The sequence below is a fragment of the Nerophis lumbriciformis genome, linkage group LG26, assembly GCF_033978685.3.
Source record: "Nerophis lumbriciformis linkage group LG26, RoL_Nlum_v2.1, whole genome shotgun sequence".
Lineage (NCBI taxonomy): Eukaryota > Metazoa > Chordata > Actinopteri > Syngnathiformes > Syngnathidae > Nerophis > Nerophis lumbriciformis.
The window spans coordinates 8,437,436-8,463,679 of NC_084573.2; the positions used below are offsets into that span (position 1 = coordinate 8,437,436).

Consider the following 26,244-nt stretch of genomic DNA (forward strand, 5'->3'; position numbering starts at 1 on the left):
TCCAATATTGTTATTACATGTTCATAAACCTGTTCCTACATTATTACACGTTCATAGACATGTTAGTACTTTGTTACATGTTCATAGACGTGTTCCGATATTGTTACATGTTCATAAACCCGTTCCTACATTGTTATTACACATTCATAGACGTGTTCCGATATTGTTACATGTTCATAAACCCGTTCCTACATTGTTATTACACGTTCATAGACGTGTTCCGATATTGTTACATGTTCACAAACCTGTTCCTACATTGTTATTACACGTTCATACATGCGTTCCAATATTATTACATGTTCATAAACCTGTTCCTACATTGTTATTACACGTTCATAGACATGTTAGTACATTGTTACATGTTCATAGACGTATTCCAACATTGTTAGTACACATCCAGAGACAAGTTACTACATTGTTACATGTTCATAAACCTGTTCCTGCATTGTTATTACACATTCATAGACGTGTTCCGATATTGTTACATGTTCATAAACCGGTTCCTACATTGTTATTACATGTTCATACACGTGTTCCTACATTGTTATTACACGTTCATACACGTGTTCCTACATTGTTACATGTTCATAAACCTGTTCCTACATTGTTATTACACGTTCATAGACATGTTAGTACATTGTTACATGTTCATAGACGTGTTCCGATATTGTTACATGTTCATAAACCCGTTCCTGCATTGTTATTACACGTTCATAGACATGTTAGTACATTGTTACATGTTCATAAACCTGTTCCTACATTGTTATTACACGTTCATAGACATGTTAGTAAATTGTTACATGTTCATAAACCTGTTCCTACATTGTTATTACACGTTCATAGACATGTTAGTACATTGTTACATGTTCATAAACCTGTTCCTACATTGTTATTACACGTTCATAGACATGTTAGTACATTGTTACATGTTCATAGACGTATTCCAACATTGTTAGTACACATCCAGAGACAAGTTACTACATTGTTACATCTTCATAAACCTGTTTCTACATTGTTATTACACATTCATAGACATGTTCCGATATTGTTACATGTTCATAAACCTGTTCCTCCATTGTTAATACACATTCATAGACGTGTTCCGATATTGTTACATGTTCATTAACCTGTTCCTCCATTGTTAATACACATTCATAGACGTGTTCCGATATTGTTACATGTTCATTAACCTGTTCCTACATTGTTACATGTTCATAAACCCGTTTCTACATTGTTATTACACATTCATAGACGTGTTCCGATATTGTTATATGTTCACAAACCCATTCCTACATTGTTATTACACATTCATAGACGTGTTCCGATATTGTTACATGTTCATAAACCTGTTCCTACATTGTTATTACACATTCATAGACGTGTTCCGATATTGTTACATGTTCACAAACCTGTTCCTGCATTGTTATTACACATTCATAGACATGTTCCGATATTCTTACATGTTCATAAACCTGTTTCTTCATTGTTATTACACATTCATAGACGTGTTCCGATATTGTTACATGTTCACAAACCTGTTCCTGCATTGTTAATACACGTTCATAGACATGTTATTACATGTTCATAGACCTCCTCCAATATTGTTACATGTTCACAAACCTGTTTCTGCATTGTTATTACACATTCATAGACGTGTTCCGATATTGTTACATGTTCATAAACCTGTTCCTGCACTGTTCATAGACGTGTTTCTACATTGTTAATACACGTTCAGAGGTGTGTTCCTACATTGTTATTACATGTTCATAAACCTGTTCCTACATTATTACATGTTCATAGACCTGTTCCGATATTGTTACATGTTCATAAACCTGTTCCTACATTATTACATGTTCATAGACCTGTTCCGATATTGTTGCATGTTCACAAACCTGTTTCTGCATTGTTAATAGACGTGTTCCTACATTGTTAATACATGTTCATAGACATGTTATTACATGTTCATAGACCTCCTCCAATATTGTTACATGTTCACAAACCTGTTCCTGCATTGTTATTACACATTCATAGACGTGTTCCGATATTGTTACATGTTCATAAACCTTTTCGTACATTATTACACATTCATAGACGTGTTCCGCTAGTTACATGTTCACAAACCTGTTCCTACATTATTACACATTCATAGATGTGTTCCGATATTGTTATGTTCACAAACCCATTCCTACATTGTTATTACACATTCATAGACGTGTTCCGATATTGTTACATGTTCATAAACCGGTTCCTACATTGTTATTACACATTCATAGACGTGTTCCGATATTGTTACATGTTCATAAACCTGTTCGTACATTGTTATTACACATTCATAGACGTGTTCCGATATTGTTACATGTTCATAAACCTGTTCCTCCATTGTTAATACACATTCATAGACGTGTTCCGATATTGTTACATGTTCACAAACCTGTTCCTGCATTGTTAATACACATTCATAGACGTGTTATTACATGTTCATAGACCTCCTTCAATATTGTTACATGTTCACAAACCTGTTTCTACATTGTTATTACACATTCATAGACGTGTTCCGATATTGTTACATGTTCATAAACCTTTTCGTACATTGTTATTACACATTCATAGACGTGTTCCGATAGTTACATGTTCACAAACCTGTTCCTACATTATTACACATTCATAGACGTGTTCCGATATTGTTATGTTCACAAACCCATTCCTACATTGTTATTACACATTCATAGACGTGTTCCGATATTGTTACATGTTCATAAACCGGTTCCTACATTGTTATTACACATTCATAGACGTGTTCCGATATTGTTACATGTTCATAAACCTGTTCGTACATTGTTATTACACATTCATAGACGTGTTCCGATATTGTTACATGTTCATAAACCTGTTCCTCCATTGTTAATACACATTCATAGACGTGTTCCGATATTGTTACATGTTCACAAACCTGTTCCTGCATTGTTAATACACATTCATAGACGTGTTATTACATGTTCATAGACCTCCTTCAATATTGTTACATGTTCACAAACCTGTTTCTACATTGTTATTACACATTCATAGACGTGTTCCGATATTGTTACATGTTCATAAACCTTTTCGTACATTGTTATTACACATTCATAGACGTGTTCCGATAGTTACATGTTCACAAACCTGTTCCTACATTATTACACATTCATAGACGTGTTCCGATATTGTTACTTGTTCATAAACCTGTTCCTGCATTGTTTATACACGTTCATAGACATGTTATTACATGTTGATAGACCTCCTCCAATATTGTTACATGTTCATAAACCTGTTACTGCATTGTTAATACACGTTCAGAGGTGTGTTCCTACAATGTTATTACATGTTCATAAACCTGTTCCTACATTATTACATGTTCATAAAACTTGTTCCTACATTATTACATGTTCATAAACCTGTTCCTACATTATTACATGTTCATAGACCTGTTCCGATATTGTTACATGTTTATAAACCTGTTCCTACATTGTTATTACACATTCATAGACGTGTTCCGATATTGTTACATGTTCACAAACCTGCTCGTACATTGTTATTACACATTCATAGACGTGTTCCGATATTGTTACATGTTCACAAACCTGCTCGTACATTGTTATTACACATTCATAGACGTGTTCCGATATTGTTACATGTTCATAAACCTGTTCCTGCATTGTTAATAGACATGTTTCTACATTGTTAATACACGTTCAGAGGTGTATTCTTACATTGTTATTACATGTTCATAAACCTGTTCCTACATTATTACATGTTTATAGACCTGTTCCGATATTGTTACATGTTTATAAACCTGTTCCGACATTGTTATTACACATTCATAGACGTGTTCCGATATTGTTACATGTTCACAAACCTGTTCCTACATTGTTATTACACATTCATAGACGTGTTCCGATATTGTTACAGGTTCATAAATGGTCCATTCATTGTTATTACACATTCATAGACATGTTGCGATATTGTTACATGTTCACAAACCTGCACGTACATTGTTATTACACATTCAAAGGCGTGTTCCGATATTGTTACATGTTCACAAACCTGTTCGTACATTATTACACATTCATAGACGTGTTCCGATATTGTTACATGTTCATAAACCTGTTCCTGCATTGTTAATACACGTTCATAGATGTGTTCCTACATTGTTAATACACGTTAATAGACGTGTTCCTACATTGTTAATACACATTCATAGACGTGTTCCTACATTGTTAATACACGTTAATAGACGTGTTCCTACATTGTTAATACACGTTCATAGACGTGTTCCTACATTGTTAATACACGTTCATAGACGTGTTCCTACATTGTTAATACACGTTCATAGACGTGTGCCTACATTGTTAATACACGTTCATAGACGTGTTCCTACATTGTTAATACACGTTCATAGACGTGTTCCTACATTGTAATACACGTTCATAGACGTGTTCCTACATTGTAATACACGTTCATAGACGTGTTCCTACATTGTTAATACACGTTCATAGACATGTTCCTACATTGTTAATACACGTTCATAGACGTGTTCCTACATTGTTAATACACGTTCATAGACGTGTTCCTACATTGTTAATACACGTTCATAGACGTGTTCCTACATTGTTAATACACGTTCATAGACGTGTTCCTACATTGTTAATACACGTTCATAGACGTGTTCCTACATTGTTAATACACGTTCATAGACGTGTTCCTACATTGTTAATACACGTTCATAGACGTGTTCCTACATTGTTAATACACGTTCATAGACGTGTTCCTACATTGTTAATACACGTTCATAGACGTGTTCCTACATTGTTAATACACGTTCATAGACGTGTTCCTACATTGTTAATACACGTTCATAGACGTGTTCCTGCATTGTTAATACACGTTCATAGACGTGTTCCTGCATTGTTAATACACGTTCATAGACGTGTGCCTACATTGTTAATACACGTTCATAGACGTGTGCCTACATTGTTAATACACGTTCATAGACGTGTTCCTACATTGTTAATACACGTTCATAGACGTGTTCCTGCATTGTAATACACGTTCATAGACGTGTTCCTACATTGTAATACACGTTCATAGACGTGTTCCTGCATTGTTAATACACGTTCATAGACGTGTTCCTGCATTGTTAATACACGTTCATAGACGTGTTCCTACATTGTTAATACACGTTCATAGACGTGTTCCTACATTGTTAATACACGTTCATAGACGTGTTCCTACATTGTAATACACGTTCATAGACGTGTTCCTACATTGTTAATACACGTTCATAGACGTGTTCCTACATTGTTAATACACGTTCATAGACGTGTTCCTACATTGTTAATACACGTTCATAGACGTGTTCCTACATTGTTAATACACGTTCATAGACGTGTTCCTACATTGTTAATACACGTTCATAGACGTGTTCCTACATTGTTAATACACGTTCATAGACGTGTTCCTACATTGTTAATACACGTTCATAGACGTGTTCCTACATTGTTAATACACGTTCATAGGCGTGTTCAACATTGTTAGACACGTTCATAGACGTGTTCCTACATTGTTAATACACGTTCATAGACGTGTTCCTACATTGCTAATACACGTTCATAGGCGTGTTCAACATTGTTAGACACGTTCATAGACGTGTTCCTACATTGTTAATACACGTTTATAGACGTGTTCCTACATTGTTAATACACGTTCATAGACGTGTTCCTACATTGTTAATACACGTTTATAGACGTGTTCTTACATTGATAATACACGTTCATAGACGTGTTCCTACATTGTTAATACACGTTCATAGACGTGTTCAACATTGTTAGACACGTTCATAGACGTGTTCCTACATTGTTAATACACGTTCATAGACGTGTTCCTACATTGTTAATACACGTTCATAGACGTGTTCCTACATTAATACACGTTCATAGGCGTGTTCAACATTGTTAGACACGTTCATAGACGTGTTCCTACATTGTTAATACACGTTCATAGACGTGTTCCTACATTGTTAATACACGTTCATAGGCGTGTTCAACATTGTTAGACACGTTCATAGACGTGTTCCTACATTGTTAATACACGTTCATAGACGTGTTCCGATATTGTTAATACATGTTCATAGACGTGTTCCTACATTGTTAAGTGTTCATAGACGTGTTCCTACATTGTTATTACACGTTCATAGACATGTTCCTGCATTGTTAATACACGTTCATAGATGTGTTCCTACATTGTTAATACACGTTCATAGACGTGTTCCTACATTGTTAATACACGTTCATAGACGTGTTCCTACATTGTTAATACACGTTCATAGGCGTGTTCAACATTGTTAGACACGTTCATAGACGTGTTCCTACATTGTTAATACACGTTCATAGACGTGTTCCGATATTGTTAATACATGTTCATAGACGTGTTCCTACATTGTTAAGTGTTCATAGACGTGTTCCTACATTGTTATTACACGTTCATAGACATGTTCCTGCATTGTTAATACACGTTCATAGATGTGTTCCTACATTGTTAATACACGTTCATAGACGTGTTCCTACATTGTTAATACATGTTCATAGACGTGTTCCTACATTGTTAAGTGTTCATAGACGTGTTCCTACATTGTTATTACACGTTCATAGACATGTTCCTGCATTGTTAATACACGTTCATAGATGTGTTCCTACATTGTTAATACACGTTCATAGACGTGTTCCTACATTGTTAATACATGTTCATAGACGTGTTCCTACATTGTTAAGTGTTCATAGACGTGTTCCTACATTGTTATTACACGTTCATAGACATGTTCCTGCATTGTTAATACACGTTCATACATGTGTTCCTACATTGTTAATACACGTTCATAGACGTGTTCCTACATTGTTAATACATGTTCATAGACGTGTTCCTACATTGTTATTACATGTTCATAGACGTGTTCCTACATTGTTAGGTGTTCATAGATGTGTTCCTACATAGACACATTCATAGGCGTGTTCAACATTGTTAGACACGTTCATAGGCGTGTTCACCCATGTTCTACCACTTTGTTAGACATGAAAGGGTTTCTACATTGCCAGTCCTATATTGTTGCACGTTCTAAGACATTTTAACTACCTCGTTAGACACGTTCATAGACGTGTTCCAACATTACATGTCACAATATCCTTACAGTAGCCAATAACTTCAAAGACTGCTACTGTAAAGAGACGCCCACCTTTGGTCACATGCTCGAGTAGAGCATCACGCCAGTGAACTGTGTTATTTCACCGTGATCGCTCCGACATAAAACACGTTGAGGTGGTGACCTTCAAGGTCGTAAACATGTTTACTGATGGGTCATAAAAACAATGATGAAGAGGTCTTACCTGCTCAATAGCCATCTTTTTGTTGGGTTGACCAGTGACAAACGGTTGTAACCTAAAAAAAAAACAACAGTCATTGTTTAGTTTTCGTAAAAACAGTAATTTTTCATACACTGACATACTTCAGCAAAAATCAACAGGAAGTTGGCAATTCCCCCTTCAAAACAAAAATTTCGTAAAAACAGTCATTTTTGCCTCTTTGAGTTGTAATTTGACCCCCTTAACATGCTTCAAAACTCACCATATTTGACACACACATCAGGACTGGCGAAAATTGCCATCTAATAAAAATAAAAAAAACTATCAAAATTGCGCTCTAGCGCCCCTTAGGAAAAAACACAGACAAAACGGCCTGTAACTTCCAGTAGGAATATTGTAGAGACATGAAACAAAAACCTCTATGTAGGTCTGACTTAGACCTAGATTTCATACACTGACATCCTTCAGCAAAAATCAACAGGAAGTTGGCAATTCCCCCTTCAAAACAAACATTTCGTAAAAACAGTCATTTTTGCCTCTTTGAGTTGCAATTTGACCCCCTTAACATGCTTCAAAACTCACCATATTTGACACACACATCAGGACTGGTGAAAATTGCCATCTAATAAAAAAAAAAAACTATCAAAATTGCGCTCTAGCGCCCCCTAGGAAAAAACACAGACAAAACAGCCTGTAACTTCCAGTAGGAATATTGTAGAGACATGAAACAAAAACCTCTATGTAGGTCTGACTTAGACCTAGATTTCATACACTGACATCTTTCAGCAAAAATCAACAGGAAGTTGGCAATTCCCCCTTCAAAACAAAAATTTCATAAAAACAGTCATTTTTGCCTCTTTGAGTTGTAATTTGACCCCCTTAACATGCTTCAAAACTCACCATATTTGACACACACATCAGGACTGGCGAAAATTGCCATCTAATAAAAAAAATTAAAAAAAACTATCAAAATTGCGCTCTAGCGCCCCCTAGGAAAAAACACAGACAAAATGGCCTGTAACTTCCAGTAGGAATATTGCAGAGACATGAAACAAAAACCTCTATGTAGGTCTGACTTAGACCTAGATTTCATACACTGACATCCTTCAGCAAAAATCAACAGGAAGTTGGCAATTCCCCCTTCAAAACAAACATTTCGTAAAAACAGTCATTTTTGCCTCTTTGAGTTGTAATTTGACCCCCTTAACATGCTTCAAAACTCACCATATTTGACACACACATCAGGACTGGCGAAAATTGCCATCTAATAAAAAAAAAAAAACTATCAAAATTGCGCTCTAGCGCCCCCTAGGAAAAAACACAGACAAAACAGCCTGTAACTTCCAGTAGGAATATTGTAGAGACATGAAACAAAAACCTCTATGTAGGTCTGACTTAGACCTAGATTTCATACACTGACATCCTTCAGCAAAAATCAACAGGAAGTTGGCAATTCCCCCTTCAAAACAAACATTTCGTAAAAACAGTCATTTTTGCCTCTTTGAGTTGTAATTTGACCCCCTTAACATGCTTCAAAACTCACCATATTTGACACACAAATCAGGACTGGCGAAAATTGCCATCTAATAAAAAAATAAAAAAAACTATCAAAATTGCGCTCTAGTGCCCCCGAGGAAAAAACACAGACAAAACGGCCTGTAACTTCCAGTAGGAATATTGTAGAGACATGAAACAAAAACCTCTATGTAGGTCTGACTTAGACCCAGATTTCACACACTGACATCCTTCAGCAAAAATCAACAGGAAGTTGGAAATTCCCCCTTCAAAACAAAAATTTCGTAAAAACAGTCATTTTTGCCTCTTTGAGTTGTAATTTGACCCCCTTAACATGCTTCAAAACTCACCATATTTGACACACACATCAGGACTGGCGAAAATTGCCATCTAATAAAAAAAAAAAAAACTATCAAAATTGCGCTCTAGCGCCCCCTAGGAAAAAACAGACAAAACGGCCTGTAACTTCCAGTAGGAATATTGTAGAGACATGAAACAAAAACCTCTATGTAGGTCTGACTTAGACCTAGATTTCATACACTGTCATCCTTCAGCAAAAATCAACAGGTAGTTGGCAATTCCCCCTTCAAAACAAAAATTTCGTAAAAACAGTCATTTTTTCCTCTTTGAGTTGCAATTCGACCCCCTTAACATGCTTCAAAACTCACCATATTTGACACACACATCAGGACTGGCGAAAATTGCCATCTAATAAAAAAACCAAACCATCAAAATTGCGCTCTAGCGCCTCCTAGGAAAAAACACAGACAAAACGGCCTGTAACTTCCAGTAGGAATATTGTAGAGACATGAAACAAAAACTTCTATGTAGGTCTGACTTAGACCTAGATTTCATACACTGACATCCTTCAGCAAAAATCAACAGGAAGTTGGCAATTCCCCCTTCAAAACAAAAATTTCGTAAAAACAGTCATTTTTGCCTCTTTGAGTTGTAATTTGACCCCCTTAACATGCTTCAAAACTCACCATATTTGACAGTTCTTTTCTTATCGAACGGTTCTTTTCTTATCGAACAACCGGGAGAACCGGTTTCGAACACCATCCCTACTGAATACAACCTATTCCAGGTGTGCCATAGCATAACACTTGTGTAACACTTCTCAAGCGTTTGTCAAGACTTGTTTACACCACAGCAGATGCGGATTGTAATTACAGAATGTGTTTGGGGGACGCCGTGTTGCAGTTACTGTAATATTCCACTAAGCTGTGTTCTGTGTGAAATGCACACCAGTGGGAAAAAAAGTGGGGTTTATGTGTGAAAGAAAGGAGACAAACGTTTGCGATTTGCTGGAGGTTTTGTTCAATGAAGTTGATGAACATCCTTGGGGCATAAACGCTTGTCAACCCTCCGACTGGGGGACCGTCCAAAAGTGGGACGTTACCATTACAGAGTATTGTCACAGGACGGCGTGAGAATGGAATTGTACGTCTGACTGACAGCTACAATCTCCTTGCAGACACCCGCTCACACAATCAGCGGCGAGAGCGTTTGCTGCCAGCGTCACCCCAGGCAACGGCAGCAGCGATGCCCCTCCCCCCCCACACACACCTTCCCACCAGCCCCGCGCTCCCTGGCGGCTTACAGTAAATGTTCTCCCCGCGCTGATAAGAGCGAGCTCCTAATTAATCTGCCTGGAGCGGGGGAGGGGCCGGGGGGGGGGGGGGGGGGGAGAAAATCACAGCTAGTATGGCGAATCGCTTCCCGCTGTTCAGGGTCGAGTCATACATGTGCTCGACGAGACGCCCCGGGGGCGATCCATGTGTCATATGATAAATACTTAACGACCACCATTACAATGACATCACCGTCAAAACTAATTTTTTCTGCTTTTTGTCGCTATTTTGCATGTTCGTGTCAGTGTAACATGTGTTGGTCATTTCTGTCTGCTGGTGATGTGCGATATCACTGATTTCCTTTACGATCTGATACCAAGTCAAATTCAGGATGGTATCGGTGATACGGATACTTGCCGCAAATATTTCGAACATGTCTGCTAAAATTTTTAAAGTTGTGTATTTTAAATAACATCCATCCATCCATTCATTTTTCTACCGCTTATGTATCTAAAAAAATCCACAAAAAAAACAGTAATAATGTAAGAAAAAAAGGGCAAAACATCGGAATGTATTGAGAAAATACGGAGCCCCTAAAGGGACATGGGGGAAAAAGAAATGTATAATTGTTTTAAAAAAAATTTTTTAGACATGTATCTCGTGCGCACGAGAAACTATAATTTATTTTAATTCATTTATTTTTTTTAGACATGTATCTCGTTTGCACGAGAAACTTTTTATAAAATTATAAATAAATAAAAAAATAATTTATTATTATTATTTTTTTTTTTAGACATGCAAACGAGATACATGTCTAGAAAAAATAAAAATAAAAAATAAAAATAAAAATTATTATTTTTTTTTTTTTTTAGACATGTTTCTCGTGCAAACGAGATACATGTCTAAAAAAATAAAATAAAATAAATAAAATAAAATATTATACCAAAAAAAATTCCCCCATGTCCCTTTAGGGGCTCCATAAGAAAAAGCTGAAATTGTTAAATTAATAATAATATACACAAAATTGTGTCTTTAAATAAATATCATTTTAAAGCCTTTTTTTTTTTTTTATTAAAAAATGTCAAAATAACCCCTCTATACTTACTTTTCAGTATGCAGCCCTTGATGAAAAAAATGTAGACGCTCCTGACCTAAAATATTAGAAGCTCTCAAAATAAAAATAAAAAATATACTTAATTTAAACAAAGTTTGGTAAGTTAATAAAAAAATAAAATACTGATTTATGACCTAATGTGACAAATGACAACAATCATAATAAACATTTAAAAAATAAATAATAAACACATGTGTTGGTCATTTCTGTCCGCTGGTGATGTGCGATACCACTGATTTCCTTTACGATCTGATGCCAAGTCAAATTCAGGATGGTATCGGCGATACCGATGCTTGGCGCAAATATTTCGAACATGTCTGCTGAAATTTTTAAAGTTGTGTATTTTAAATAACATCCATCCATCCATTCATTTTTCTACCGCTTATGTATCTAAAAAAACCAAAACAGTAATAATGTAAGAAAAAAAGAGCAAAACATCGGAATGTATTGAGAAAATACGGAGCCCCTAAAGCATGGGTGTCAAACTCTGGTCCGCGGGCCAAATTTGGCCCGCCGTGTAATTTCACTTGGCCCTTGAGGCGATATCAAATTAACACTAAAGCTGGAGCGCCGATCCTCCCGGGAGTCTTCCAAACGCCAGCCAGTCAGCCCAACGAGTTCTGGCCCAGTCACATAACATGTGCGGCTTCTGCATGCACACACATTAGAATGCAACGCATACTTCATCAACAGCGATACAGTTTACACTGAGGGTAGCCGAATAAAAAACTTTAACACTGTTAGAAATATACGCCACACTGTGAATCCACACCAAACCAGAACCCTTTGCAGCACTAACTCTTTCGGGACGCTACAAGGTGTGTGTGTGGGAGGAAGGGGGGTTTGGTGGCAGCGGGGGTGTATATTGTAGCGTCCCGGAAGAGTTAGTGCTGCAAAGGATTCTGGGCATTTGTGCTGTTGTGTTTATGTTGTGTTACGGTGCGGATGTTCTCCCGAAATGTGTTTGTCATTCTTGTTTGGTGTAGATTCACAGTGTGGCGTATATTTGTAACAGTGTTAACGTTTTTTTATACTGGCACCCTCAGTGTGACCTGTATGGCTGTTGACCAAGTATGCCTTGCATTCGCTCGTGTGTGCGTACAGAAGCCGCACATATCTTGTGACTGGGTCTGAACGATGTTAGAATGGATGAAAAGCGGACATGACGATAGCTCGTAGAGTACGTTAAAGGTTAATTTGTTCAACCTTGGCCCGCGGCTTTGTTCAGTTTTAAATTTTGGCCCACTCTGTATTTGAGTTTGACAGCCCTGCCCTAAAGGGACATGGGGGGGGTAAAAAATGTTTATAATTGTTTTTTTGTTTGTTTTTTTTAGACATGTATCTCGTGCGCACGAGAAACTATAATTTATTTATTTATTTATTTTTTTTAGACATGTATCTCGTTTGCACGACAAACCTTTTATAAAATTATAAAAAAATAAAAAAAATGTATTATTTATTGTTATATTTTTTTTAGACATGTATCTCGTGCGCATGAGATAGTTTCTCGTGCAAACGAGATAAATGTCTAAAAAAAATAAAAATAAAATAAAAAATGATAACAAAAAAAAATTCCCCCATGTCTATTTAGGGGCTCCGTAAGAAAAAGCTGAAATTGTTAAATTAATAATAATATACACACAATTGTGTCTTTAAATAAATATCATTTTAAAGCCTTTTTTTAAATAAAAAAATGTCAAAATAACCCCTCCATACTTGAGTTTTCAGTATGCAGCCCTTGATGAAAAAAAAGTAGACGCTTCTGACCTAAAATATTAGAAGCTCTCAAAATAAAAATAAAAAATATACTTAATTTAAACAAAGTTTGTTAAGTTAATAAAAAAATAAAATACTGACTTATGACCTAATGTGACAAATGACAACAACCGTAGTAAACACTGTAGCTGAACATGAATGTTTTTGTACAGGCAGAATTTTTGACATTAGGTTATGCAGTCACACAGTCATATTATTTTTATTCTATTCCTACATGGGAAAAAAACAATAGAAAAAATTTCCAAAAAAAATAAAAAAGAGCAAAAAAACTGGTATGTAATGAGAAAAAGTAACCGATAATTAATAGTAATATACTTAGTCACCTATAATACATAGCTGTTTTAATTTTTTCTATTTTTTTTAATTAATAGTAATATACTTAGTCACCTATAATACATAGCTGTTTTTATTTTTATTTTATTAATAGTAATATACTTAGTCACCTATAATACATAGCTGTTTTTATTTTTTATTTTATTAATAGTAATATATTTAGTCACCTTTAATACATAGCTGTTTTTAGTTGTTGTTTTTTTTATTAATAGTAATATACTTAGTCACCTATAATACATAGCTGTTTTTTTGTTTGTTTTTTATTAATAGTAATATACTTAGTCACCTATAATACATAGCTGTTTTTATTTTCATTTTATTAATAGCAATATACTTAGTCACCTATAATACATAGCTGGTTTTTTTTGTTTTGGTTTTTTATTAATAGTAATATACTTAGTCACCTATAATACATAGCTGTTTTGGTTTATTTTTAATTTTTATTAATAGCAATATACTTAGTCACCTATAATACATAGCTGTTTTTATTTTATTTTTTATTAATAGTAATATACTTAGTCACCTATAATACATAGGTGTTTTTATTTTATTTATTAATAGTAATATACTTAGTCACCTATAATACATAGCTGTTTTTCGTTTTTTTTTATTAATAGTATTATACTTAGTCACCTATAATACATAGCTGTTTTTATTTTTTAATAATAGTAATATACTTAGTCACCTATAATACATAGCTGTTTTTAGTTTTTTTTTTAAATTAATAGTAATAAACTTATTCACCTATAATACATAGCTGTTTTTAGGTTGTTTTTTTAAAATTAATAGTAATATACTTAGACACCTATAATACATAGCTGTTTTTATTTTCTTATTTTTTTTATTAATAGCAATATACTTAGTCACCTATAATACATAGCTGTTTTTATTTATTTATTTTTATTAATAGTAATAAACTTAGTCACCTATAATACATAGCTGTTTTTAGGTTGTTTTTTTAAAATTAATAGTAATATACTAAGTCACCTATAATACATAGCTGTTTTTATTTATTTTTTATTTTTATTAATAGTAATATACTTAGTCACCTATAATACATAGCTGTTTTTAGTTTAATTTTCTATTTTTATTAATAGTAATATACTTAGTCACCTATAATACATAGCTGTTTTTAGTTTTTTTTATTAATAGTAATATATTTAGTCACCTCTAATACATAGCTGTTTTTATTTATTTTTATTTTTATTAATAGTAATATACTTAGTCACCTATAATACATAGCTGTTTTTATTTTTTATTTTTTTTATTAATAGTAATATACTTAGTCACCTATAATACATAGCTGTTTTTAGTTTTTTTTAAATATATAACATTTTGGCCCTGTGATGAGGTGGCGACTTGTCCAGGGTGTACCCCGCCTTCCGCCCGATTGTAGCTGAGAAAGGCTCCAGCCCCCTGCCGTGACCCAGAAAGAGATAAGCGGTAGAAAATGGATGGATGGATGGATATATCAAATTTTGACTTTTCAGTATGCGGCCCTTGGTGGAAAAAGTTTGGACACCCCTGAACTAAAGTATCAATATTTAGATTTTAAGATTGATATTAGAGCACCAAGATCGGCGGTATCGATTTTTCAGCATGGATCTGCACACCACTAATGGCCAAACCAGCAGAGTGACAGTGAAAGGACGGGGCGGGGGATATGCAGCGCGCACTCATTCAATCAAGCGCTAACGAGGCGGAAGGATGCTAACAAGGGTGGGATGAAATTAGTTCTGAGAGGAAATTCGCTGTAAATAACGAATGATAAAGCCGGCCGCCGACCTCATTTCTCGCACACACACGCAAGCGGGCCAGGAAGCGGACATTTTTAATAACCCGCTCTGCCATGCGAGGCTGCTTGACGAGGGATGCAACATGTCCTCCAGATGGGCGGGTCTTTCCGGGTCACTTAGCGCTGCGTGGCGGTGGTCCCGTCCCTCACACACATCTGAGAGCAGTAACTGGTGGGGTGAGATTAACCACTGGAGCGTTAGCAGCCAACACACCTCAGCCAGTGACAATCTCACGCCAGACTCGGATGGCTAACCTGCGTCACTACAAGTCACTGACCAAATTAGCATAGATGGCTTATACAAACCCCGTTTCCATACGAGTTGGGAAATTGTGTTAGATGTAAATATAAACGGAATACAATGATTTGCAAATCATTTTCAACCCATATTCAGTTGAATATGCTACAAAGACAACATATTTGATGTTCAAACTGAATTTGATGCCAGCAACACGTGACAAAGAAGTTGGGAAAGGTGGCAATAAATACTGATAAAGTCATCAAACACTTATTTGGAACATCCCACAGGTGAACAGGCAAATTGGGAACAGGTGGGTGCCATGATTGGGTATAAAAGTAGATTCCATGAAATGCTCAAACAAGGATGGGGCGAGGGTCACCACTTTGTCAACAAATGCGTGAGCAAATTGTTGAACAGTTTAAGAAAAACCTTTCTCAACCAGCTATTGCAAGGAATTTACGGATTTCACCATCTACGGTCCGTAATATCATCAAAGGGTTCAGAGAATCTGGAGAAATCACTGCACGTAAGCAGCTAAGCCCGTGACCTTCGATCCCTCAGGCTGTACTGCATCAACAAGCGACATCAGTGTGTAAAGGATATCACCACATGGGGTCAGGAACACATCAGAAACCCACTGTCAGTAACTACAGTTGGTCGCTACATCTGTAAGTGCAAGTTAAAACTCTCCTATGCACGGCGAAAACCGTTTATCAACAACACCCAGAAACGCCGTCGGCTTCGCTGGGCTTGAGCTCATCTAAGATGGACTGATACAAAGTGGAAAAGTGTTCTGTGGTCTGACGAGTCCACATTTCAAATGGTTTTTGGAAACTGTGGACGTCGTGTCCTCCGGACCAAAGAGGAAAAGAACCATCCGGATTGTTATAGGCGCAAAGTGTAAAAGCCAGCATGTGTGATGGTATGGGGGTGTATTAGTGCCCAAGACATGGGTAACTTACACATCTGTGAAGGTGCCATTAATGCTGAAAGGTACATACAGGTTTTGGAGCAACATATGTTGCCATCCAGGCAAGGTAACCATGGACAACCCTGCTTATTTCAGCAAGACAATGCCAAGCCATGTGTTACATCAACGTGGCTTCATAGTAAAAGAGTGTGGGTACTAGACTGGCCTGCCTGTAGTCCAGACCAGTCTCCCATGTAAAATGTGTGGTGCATTATGAAGCCTAAAATAGCACAACGGAGACCCCCGGACTGTTGAACAACTTAAGCTGTACATCAAGCAAGAATGGGAAAGAATTCCACCTGAGAAGCTTCAAAAATGTGTCTCCTCAGTTCCCAAACATTTACTGAGTGTTGTTAAAAGGAAAGGCCATGTAACACAGTGGTGAACACGCCCTATCCCAACTACGTTGGCACATGTTGCAGCCATGAAATTCTAAGTTAATTATTATTTGCAAAAAAAAAAAAAAAGTTTATGAGTTTGAACATCAAATATGTTGTCTTTGTAGCATATTCAACTGAATATGGGTTGAAAAGGATTTGCAAATCATTGTATTCCGTTTATATTTACATCTAACACAATTTCCCAACTCATATGGAAACGGGGTTTGTACTTATATTGCGCTTTTCTACCTTCAAGGCACCGTATTTTTCGGAGTGTAAGTCGCACCGGCCGAAAATGCATAATAAAGAAGGAAAAAAACATATATAAGTCGCACTGGAGTATAAGTCACATTTATGGGGGAAATTTAGATCCCGAGCCCGGGATTGAACTCAGGACTACTCAGGACCTTCGTATTGTGGCACAGTTCTTCCAACTTGCAGTATTTGGTGTAATTTTTTGGTAAAATTCTACCGTTTTTTTTAAATCATAAAATCTGTAAATGTTTTTTTTTTTTTTTTACAGGGTAACTAGTTACGTTTCAATATAAAGGAGCCATATGTAGAAATGTCATGTCAAGTCATCATTAAATGACCCTGATATGGTAAAAGGCATTAAGAAATCATGTTATTTTCGAATACCTCTATAACTGGAAACAATAGTTCAGCCGGGATATGGTAATTTTAAAATGAGATTTACAGCCCCAAAATATTATTGTTTTAATTTCGATGCCCCGCCCTCCACCGTTTCAACCAATTAGAAAGTCTGTGAGTGTGTCACATCCAGATTGCCAGTTACGCACCGCCCTCTTTGTCGAGCTACTGCCACTGGTTCTCTTTCACAAAATACGTAAATATACTGTTATTATGAATGTGCCTGTTACTACATTACATATATACTTTTTTGGAGTATAAGTCGCTCCAGAGTATAAGTCGCACCGGCCGAAAATGCATAATAAAGAAGGGAAAAAACATATATAAGTCGCACTGGAGTATAAGTCGCATTTTTTGGGGAAATGTATTTGATAAAAGCCAACAGCAAGAATAGACATTTGAAAGGCAATTTAAAATAAATAAAGAATAGTGAACAACAGGCTGAATAAGTGTACGTTATATGAGGCATAAATAAGCAACTGGTATGTTAACGTAACATATTATGGTAAGAGTCATTCAAATAACTATAACATATAGAACATGCTATACGTTTACCAAACAATCTGTCACTCCTAATCGCTAAATCCCATGAAATCTTATACGTCTAGTCTCTTACGTCAATGAGATAAATAATATTATTTGATATTTTACGCTAATGTGCTAATCATTTCACATGCTCCTGAGTATAAGTCGCACCCCCGGCCAAACTATGAAAAAAAACTGCGACTTATAGTCCGAAAATAATGGTACTCAAAGCGCTTTGACACTACTTCCACATTTACCCATTCACACACACATTCACACACTGATGGCGGGAACTGCCATGCAAGGCCATAACCACGACCCATCAGGAGCAAGGGTGAAGTGTCTTGCTCAAGGACACAACGGACGTGACGAGGTTGGTAGAAGTTGGGGATCGAACCAGGAACCCTCAGGTTGCTGGCACGGCCACTCGCCCAACTGCGTGTGGCCGGAGAGTTAGGGTTAACATTAGGGATGTCCGATAATATCGGACTGCCGATATTATCGGCCGATAAATACTTTAAAATGTAATATCGGAAATTATCGGTATCGGTTTCAAAAAGTAAAATGTATGACTTTTTAAAACGCCGCTGTGTACACGGACGTAGGGAGAAGTACAGAGCGCCAATAAACCTTGAAGGCACTGCCTTTGCGTGCGGGCCCAGTCACATAATATCTACGGCTTCTCACACACACAAGTGAATGCAATGCATACTTGGTCAATAGCCATACAGGTCACACTGAGGGTGGCCGTATAAACAACTTTAACACTGTTACAAATATACGCCACACTGTGAACCCACACCAAACAAGAATGACAAACACATTTCGGGAGAACATCCGCACCGCAACACAACAGAACAAATACCCAGAAACCCTTGCAGCACTAACTCTTCCGGGACGCGACAATATACACCCCCGCTATCCCCTACCCCTACCCCGCCCACCTCAACCTCCTCATGCTCTCTCAGGGAGAGCATGTCCCAAATTCCAAGCTGCTGTTTAGAGGCATGTTAAAAAAAAATAATGCACTTTGTGACTTCAATAATAAATATGGCAGTGCCATGTTGGCTTTTTTTCCCCGTAACTTGAGTTGATTTATTTTGGAAAACCTTGTTACATTGTTTAATGCATCCAGCGGGGCATCACAACAAAATTAGGCATAATAATGTGTTAATCCCACGACTGTATATATCGGTATCGGTTGATATCGGAATCGGTAATTAAGAGTTGGACAATATCGGAATATCGGATATCGGCAAAAAAGCCATTATCGGACATCTCTAGTTAGCATGATGGCTAACCCTTGTGCGAGACAACCACAAAGTGCATCATACATGTGCCGTAAAGACGCAAACATTTTTAGATACTGTTGGAAACAAGCAATATTGTAAAAATGTTAAAACAAAACAAGTTGCCTATATATTGAAGCTATTATCATATATATCTGATTGATGACACCTAAAGACTTTTGAAAATGCAAGTAAATAGATATGATCAAAACTAGAGATGTCCGATAATGGCTTTTTTGCCGATATCCGATATTCCGATATTGTCCAACTCTTAATTACATATTCCGATATCAACCGATACTGATATATACAGTCGTGGAATTAACACATTATTATGCCTAATTTTGTTGTTAAAAGTTAAGTTAAAGTACCAATGGTTGTCACACACACACACACTAGGTGTGGTGAAATTTGTCCTCTGCATTTGACCCATCATCCTTGTTCACCCCCTGGGAGGTGAGGGGAGCAGTGGGCAGCAGCGGTGCCGCGCCCGGGAATCATTTTTGGTGATTTAACCCCCAATTCCAACCCTTGATGCTGAGTGCCAAGCAGGGAGGTAATGGCTCCCATTTTTATAGTCTTTGGTATGACTCGGCCGGGGTTTGAACTCACAACCTAGCGATCTCAGGGCGGACACTCTAACCAGTAGGTCACTAATTTTGTTGTGATGCCCCAATGTAACAAGGTTTTCCAAAATAAATCAACTCAAGTTATGGAAAAAAATGCCAACATGGCACTGCCATATTTATTATTGAAGTCACAAAGTGCATTATTTTTTTTAACATGCCTCAAAACAGCAGCTTGGAATTTGGGACATGCTCTCCCTAAGAGAGCATGAGGAGGTTGAGGTGGGCGGGGTTGGGGGAGGGGCGGGGTTTTGGGTTAGGGGTTAGCGGGGGGTGTATATTGTAGCGTCCCGGAAGAGTTAGTGCTGCAAGGGGTTCTGGGTATTTGTTCTGTTGTGTTTATGTTGTGTTACGGTGCGGATGTTCTCCCGAAATGTGTTTGTCATTCTTGTTTGGTGTGGGTTCACAGTGTGGCGCATATTTGTAACAGTGTTAAGGTTGTTTATACAGCCACCCTCAGTGTGACCTGTATGGCTGTTGACCTAGTTTCATTCACTTGTGTGTGTGAAAAGCCGTAGATAATTGTGATTGGGCCGGCACGCTAAGGCAGTGCCTTTAAGGTTTATTGGCGCTCTGTACTTCTCTCTACGTCCGTGTACACAGCGGCGTTTTAAAAAGTCATACATTTTACTTTTTGAAACCGATACCGATAATTTCCGATATTATATTTTAAAGCATTTATCGGCCGATAATATCGGCAGTCCGATATTATCGGACATCTCTAGAGGAAATTTGTTGAGATCAGCTCAGACCAAACACACACGGGGCGGTATAGCTCGGTTGGTAGAGTGGCCGTGCCAGCAACTTGAGGGTTCCGGGTTCGATCCCTGCTTCTGCCGTTGTGTCCTTGGGCAAGACACTTTACCCACCCGCTCCCAGTGCCACCCACACTGGTTTAAATGTAACTTAGATATTGGGTTTCACTATGTAAAAGCGCTTTGAGTAACTAGAGAAAAGTGCTATATAAATATAATTAACTTCACTTCACACAGCCAGCCAGGGGCGAAAAAGGTGTGGTTAGAGATCAGTCATACTGGAAATAAGCAAAAATTGGAACAAAATTTGCTGTTTATCATTCCCAATCCTTATGTAAGACAAGAACACATTTCTCTTATTTATGCATTCAAAATGGTAAATAAATATCTAACAATCGGTCATTAAGAGTTGGACAATATCGGAATATCGGCAAAAAAGCCATTATCGGACATCTCTAATTCATACCGCACTTAGTTTGGACACGTCCACGTCTCAGAGTAAACGAGGAAGAGAATAAGGATGCTAACCGTTTGAGGTTTTTAAGGAGTGGCAGGACCAAGACCATCAACACTGGTAGCCAGAAACCACCAGTCAACGCCTCATCTCACGCCACACGTTGTCCGTGGGTTCTCCTTCGCGGCTCGGCAACGGCGGTCACCATGGCGAGCGCGGCTAACGAGGCTCTGCTACGTGCTGCTGAGATTTCAAAACATCTGGCCGTCAGCTACCAAGGAAACAAAAACGGCCCTTCCGGGAAAGTCGGAGCCACTTCAATAACAAAAGTGTTAGGACAGGTTTTCCTAGAGCAGTGGTTCTTAACCTTGTTGGAGGTACGGAACCCCACCAGTTTCATATGCGCATTCACCGAACCCTTCTTTAGTGAAAAATTAAATGTTTTTTCTTAATTTAATCTTAATTTATAAATATTAATCATGAAATGATGAAAGAAATACAAATAAAGATATATTTTACAAACAGAAAGTTACAGGAATGTACACATGATCCCATGTTTACATCTCATTGTGCAACATGTGAATGTTTTAGTGGGAACTAAATGCGATATCTGAAAGGGGTACGATGTATTTCCAAAGCAGGACCCCCCACCTTCACATACAATACTAGTACACAGCTCATGAAAAACATTATTTTTTGTTATTGTCATTGTAAGTGGGCTAAAACACTTATATTACAAACCCCGTTACCATATGAGTTGGGAAATTGTGTTAGATGTAAATATAAACGGAATACAATTTTTTTTGCAAATCCTTTTCAACCCATATTCAATTGAATGCACTACAAAGACAACATATTTGATGTTCAAACTCATAAACTTTTTTTTTTTTTTTGCAAATAATAATTAACTTAGAATTTCATGGCTGCAACACATGCCAAAGTAGTTGGGAAAGGGCATGTTCACCACTGTGTTACATGGCCTTTCCTTTTAACAACACTCAGTAAACGTTTGGGAACTGAGGAGACACATTTTTGAAGCTTCTCAGGTGGAATTCTTTCCCATTCTTGCTTGATGTACAGCTTAAGTTGTTCAACAGTCCGGGGGTCTCCGTTGTGCTATTTTAGGCTTCATAATCCGCCACACATTTTCAATGGGAGACTACAGGCAGGCCAGTCTAGTACCCGCACTCTTTTACTATCAAGCCATATTGATGTAACACATGGCTTGGCATTGTCTTGCTGAAATAAGCAGGGGCATCCATGGTAACATTGCTTGGATGGCAACATATGTTGCTCCAAAACCTGTATGTACCTTTCAGCATTAATGGCGCCTTCACAGATGTGTAAGTTACCCATGTCTTGGGCACTAATACACCCCCATACCATCACACATGCTGCCTTTTCAACTTTGCGCCTATAACAATGCGGATGGTTCTTTTCCTCTTTGGTCCGGAGGACACGACGTCCACAGTTTCCAAAAACAATTTGAAATGTGGACTCGTCAGACCACAGAACACTTTTCCACTTTGTATCAGTCCATCTTAGATGAGCTCAGGCCCAGCGAAGCAGACGGCGTTTCTGGGTGTTGTTGATAAACGGTTTTCGCCTTGCATAGGAGAGTTTTAACTTGCACTTACAGATGTAGCGACCAACTGTAGTTACTGACAGTGGGTTTCTGAAGTGTTCCTGAGCCCATGTGGTGATATCCTTTACACACTGATGTCGCTTGTTAATGCAGTACAGCCTGAGGGATCGAAGGTCACGGGCTTAGCTGCTTACGTGCAGTGATTTCTCCAGATTCTCTGAACCCTTTGATGATATTACGGACCGTAGATGGTGAAATCCCTAAATTCCTTGCAATAGCTGGTTGAGAAAGGTTTTTCTTAAACTGTTCAACAATTTGCTCACGCATTTGTTGACAAAGTGGTGACCCTCGCCACATCCTTGTTTGTGAATGACTGAGCATTTCATGGAATCTCCTTTTCTACCCAATCATGGCACCCACCTGTTCCCAATTTGCCTGTTCACCTGTGGGATGTTCCAAATAAGTGTTTGATGAGCATTTCTCAACTTTATCAGTATTTATTGCCACCTTTCCCAACTTCTTTGTCACGTGTTGCTGGCATCAAATTCTAAAGTTAATGATTATTTGCAAAAAAAAAAAAAGTTTATGAGTTTGAACATCAAATATGTTGTCTTTGTAGCATATTCAACTGAATATGGGTTGAAAAGGATTTGCAAATCATTGTATTCCGTTTAGATCTAACACAATTTCCCAACTCATATGGAAACGGGGTTTGTAGAAAATAATCTCATGGAAATGACTGATGTCATTTGATTATAATAATAAAACATTGAACTTGTTATTTAGTCAGGTTTGGGACAGGTGTGCTGCTGGTGTGACCACAGTGCATGTGCACGTCTGACGTCGCTCACATGTGCTCCAATGAATGCTCAAGAAGTTTTTGTTTGCTCACACATATGGAAAAGTAGAGGGAGTTGTTTGGGGGTATCCATAATACGCCGATAGGGAGAAGTTTTTATTTACACGATGAGTCGGGTGTGTCTTGACCTCCGCCGAACCCCTAAAGCCAACTCACCGAACCCTTAAAGGGGAACATTATCACCAGACCTATGTAAGCGTCAATATATACCTTGATGTTGCAGAAAAAAGACCATATATTTTTTTAACCGATTTCCGAACTCTAAATGGGTGGATTTTGACGAATTAAACGCCTTTCTACAACGTGACGTCACATCGGGAAGCAATTCGCCATTTTCTCAAACACCGAGTCAAATCAGCTCTGTCATTTTCCGTTTTTTCGACTGTTTTCCGTACCTTGGAGACATCATGCCTCGTCGGTGTGTTGTCGGAGGGTGTAACAACATGAACAGGGACGGATTCAAGTTGCACCAGTGGCCCAAAGATGCGAAAGTGGCAAGAAATTGGACGTTTGTTCCGCACACTTTACCGACGAAAGCTATGCTACGACAGAGATGGCAAGAATGTGTGGATATCCTGCGACACTCAAAGCAGATGCATTTCCAACGATAAAGTCAAAGAAATCTGCCGCCAGACCCCCATTGAATCTGCCGGAGTGTGTGAAGAAATTCAGGGACAAAGGACTTCGGTAGCTCGGCAAGCAATGGCGACAGTTTGTTCCCGCAGACGAGCGAGCTAAACCCCCTATCGACCTTAGCTTCCCTGGCCTGCTGACATCAACTCCAAAACTGGACAGATCAGCTTTCAGGAAAAGAGCGCGGATGAGGGTATGTCTACAGAATATATTAAATGATGAAAATTGGGCTGTCTGCACTCTCAAAGTGCATGTTGTTGCCAAATGTATTTCATATGCTGTAAACCTAGTTCATAGTTGTTAGTTTCCTTTAATGCCAAACAAACACATACCAATCGTTGGTTCGAAGGCGATCGCCGAATTCGTCCTCGCTTTCTCCCGTGTCGCTGGCTGTCGTGTCGTTTTCGTCGGTTTCGCTTGCATACGGTTCAAACCGATATGGCTCAATAGCTTCAGTTTCTTCTTCAATTTCGTTTTCGCTACCTGCCTCCACACTACAACCATCCGTTTCAATACATGCGTAATCTGTTGAATCGCTTAAGCCGCTGAAATCCGAGTCTGAATCCGAGCTAATGTCGCTATAGCTTGCTGTTCTTTCCGCCATGTTTGTTTGTATTGGCATCACTATGTGACGTCACAGGAAAATGGACGGGTGTATATAACGATGGTTAAAATCAGGCACTTTGAAGCTTTTTTTAGGGATATTGCGTAATGGGTAAAATTTTGAAAAAAACTTCGAAAAATAAAATAAGCCACTGGGAACTGATTTTTAATGGTTTTAACCCTTCTGAAATTGTGATAATGTTCCCCTTTAGGGTTCGATCGAACCCAGGTTAAGAACCAGTGTCCTAGATGTCTGTTGTTGTGACAAACATGACTCAAAGAAGTTCCATGAGTTGGTCCTTCAAGTATTTGCTTGATATTACGACAGCCCGCGAGGAGTCACTTGTGGAGTTCAGAGTTCAAACAGCCCTCAGCGGTGGCAGACTCTCAGGCAGACCCGCATCTCCACGACGACCATTTACAGCAGCGGGGAGTGGCTCCTGACGGCCCGGGCCACTCGGAGGGGGTGGCGTATAAATCACACTCCCCTACCCCCCCTTACAGACAACAATGGCGCATATGTGGCGCTCTCACGGACACCTCGCCACCGGCGCCGCAAGACGTCTCACTCGGTTTCATTTCTCTGATCCGCAGGGGTAATGATTCATCACGTTTGTACTATATATCATCTTTAAAGACAGCTAACGCTATTTAGCAACCTCATCTACCAATACGTTGTGGCGTTCTAAAATCAAAGTCCTTTCAATGAGTGGATGCAAAGAAGAAGAAAGACAAGATCCGGTGCAAACTTTTTACACCGAGGGCTGCACACGAAAAAATATTTTCATATTTTTACTTTTGTGAACTAAAACTAACCCATGTTGGTATACTAAGAAGTTTTATTTAACAGCATGCATGTGTCATGATCTGTGGTCTGCATTTTTGTTATTTTCTGTTTGTTTTGGACTCCTTTAGTTCCTGTTTGTGCACCTCCTGAGTTTAGTCACCATGGTTACTTATGATTTTCACCTGCCTCTTGCGTTCGGGACACACCTGTTTGTAATCAAGAGACACTATTTAAGCCTGCCTTTGTTGATCACTCGTCCTGGCTTCATTGTTTGCGTCACGCTTATGCCAAGTAAGTTTTGTTTGTTCCATGCCATAGCCCAGGGGTCACCAACGCGGTGCCCGTAAGGACCAGGTGAGTCGCCCGCTGGCCTGTTCTAAAAATAGCTCAA

General features: G+C 38.1%; 1 protein-coding gene across 3 annotated transcripts in view; it reads right to left on the minus strand.

Annotated features, from left to right (window-relative positions):
* Positions 1-26,244, minus strand: part of brf1a (BRF1 general transcription factor IIIB subunit a) — a 233,891-nt gene that overhangs the window by 33,958 nt on the left and 173,689 nt on the right. For all 3 annotated transcript variants that reach the window (XM_061987474.2, XM_072916242.1, XM_072916241.1), the window contains exon 17: positions 7,413-7,464. In XM_061987474.2, coding sequence (XP_061843458.2) covers positions 7,413-7,464 — 52 coding nt within the window. The remainder of the gene's footprint in view (positions 1-7,412; positions 7,465-26,244) is intronic.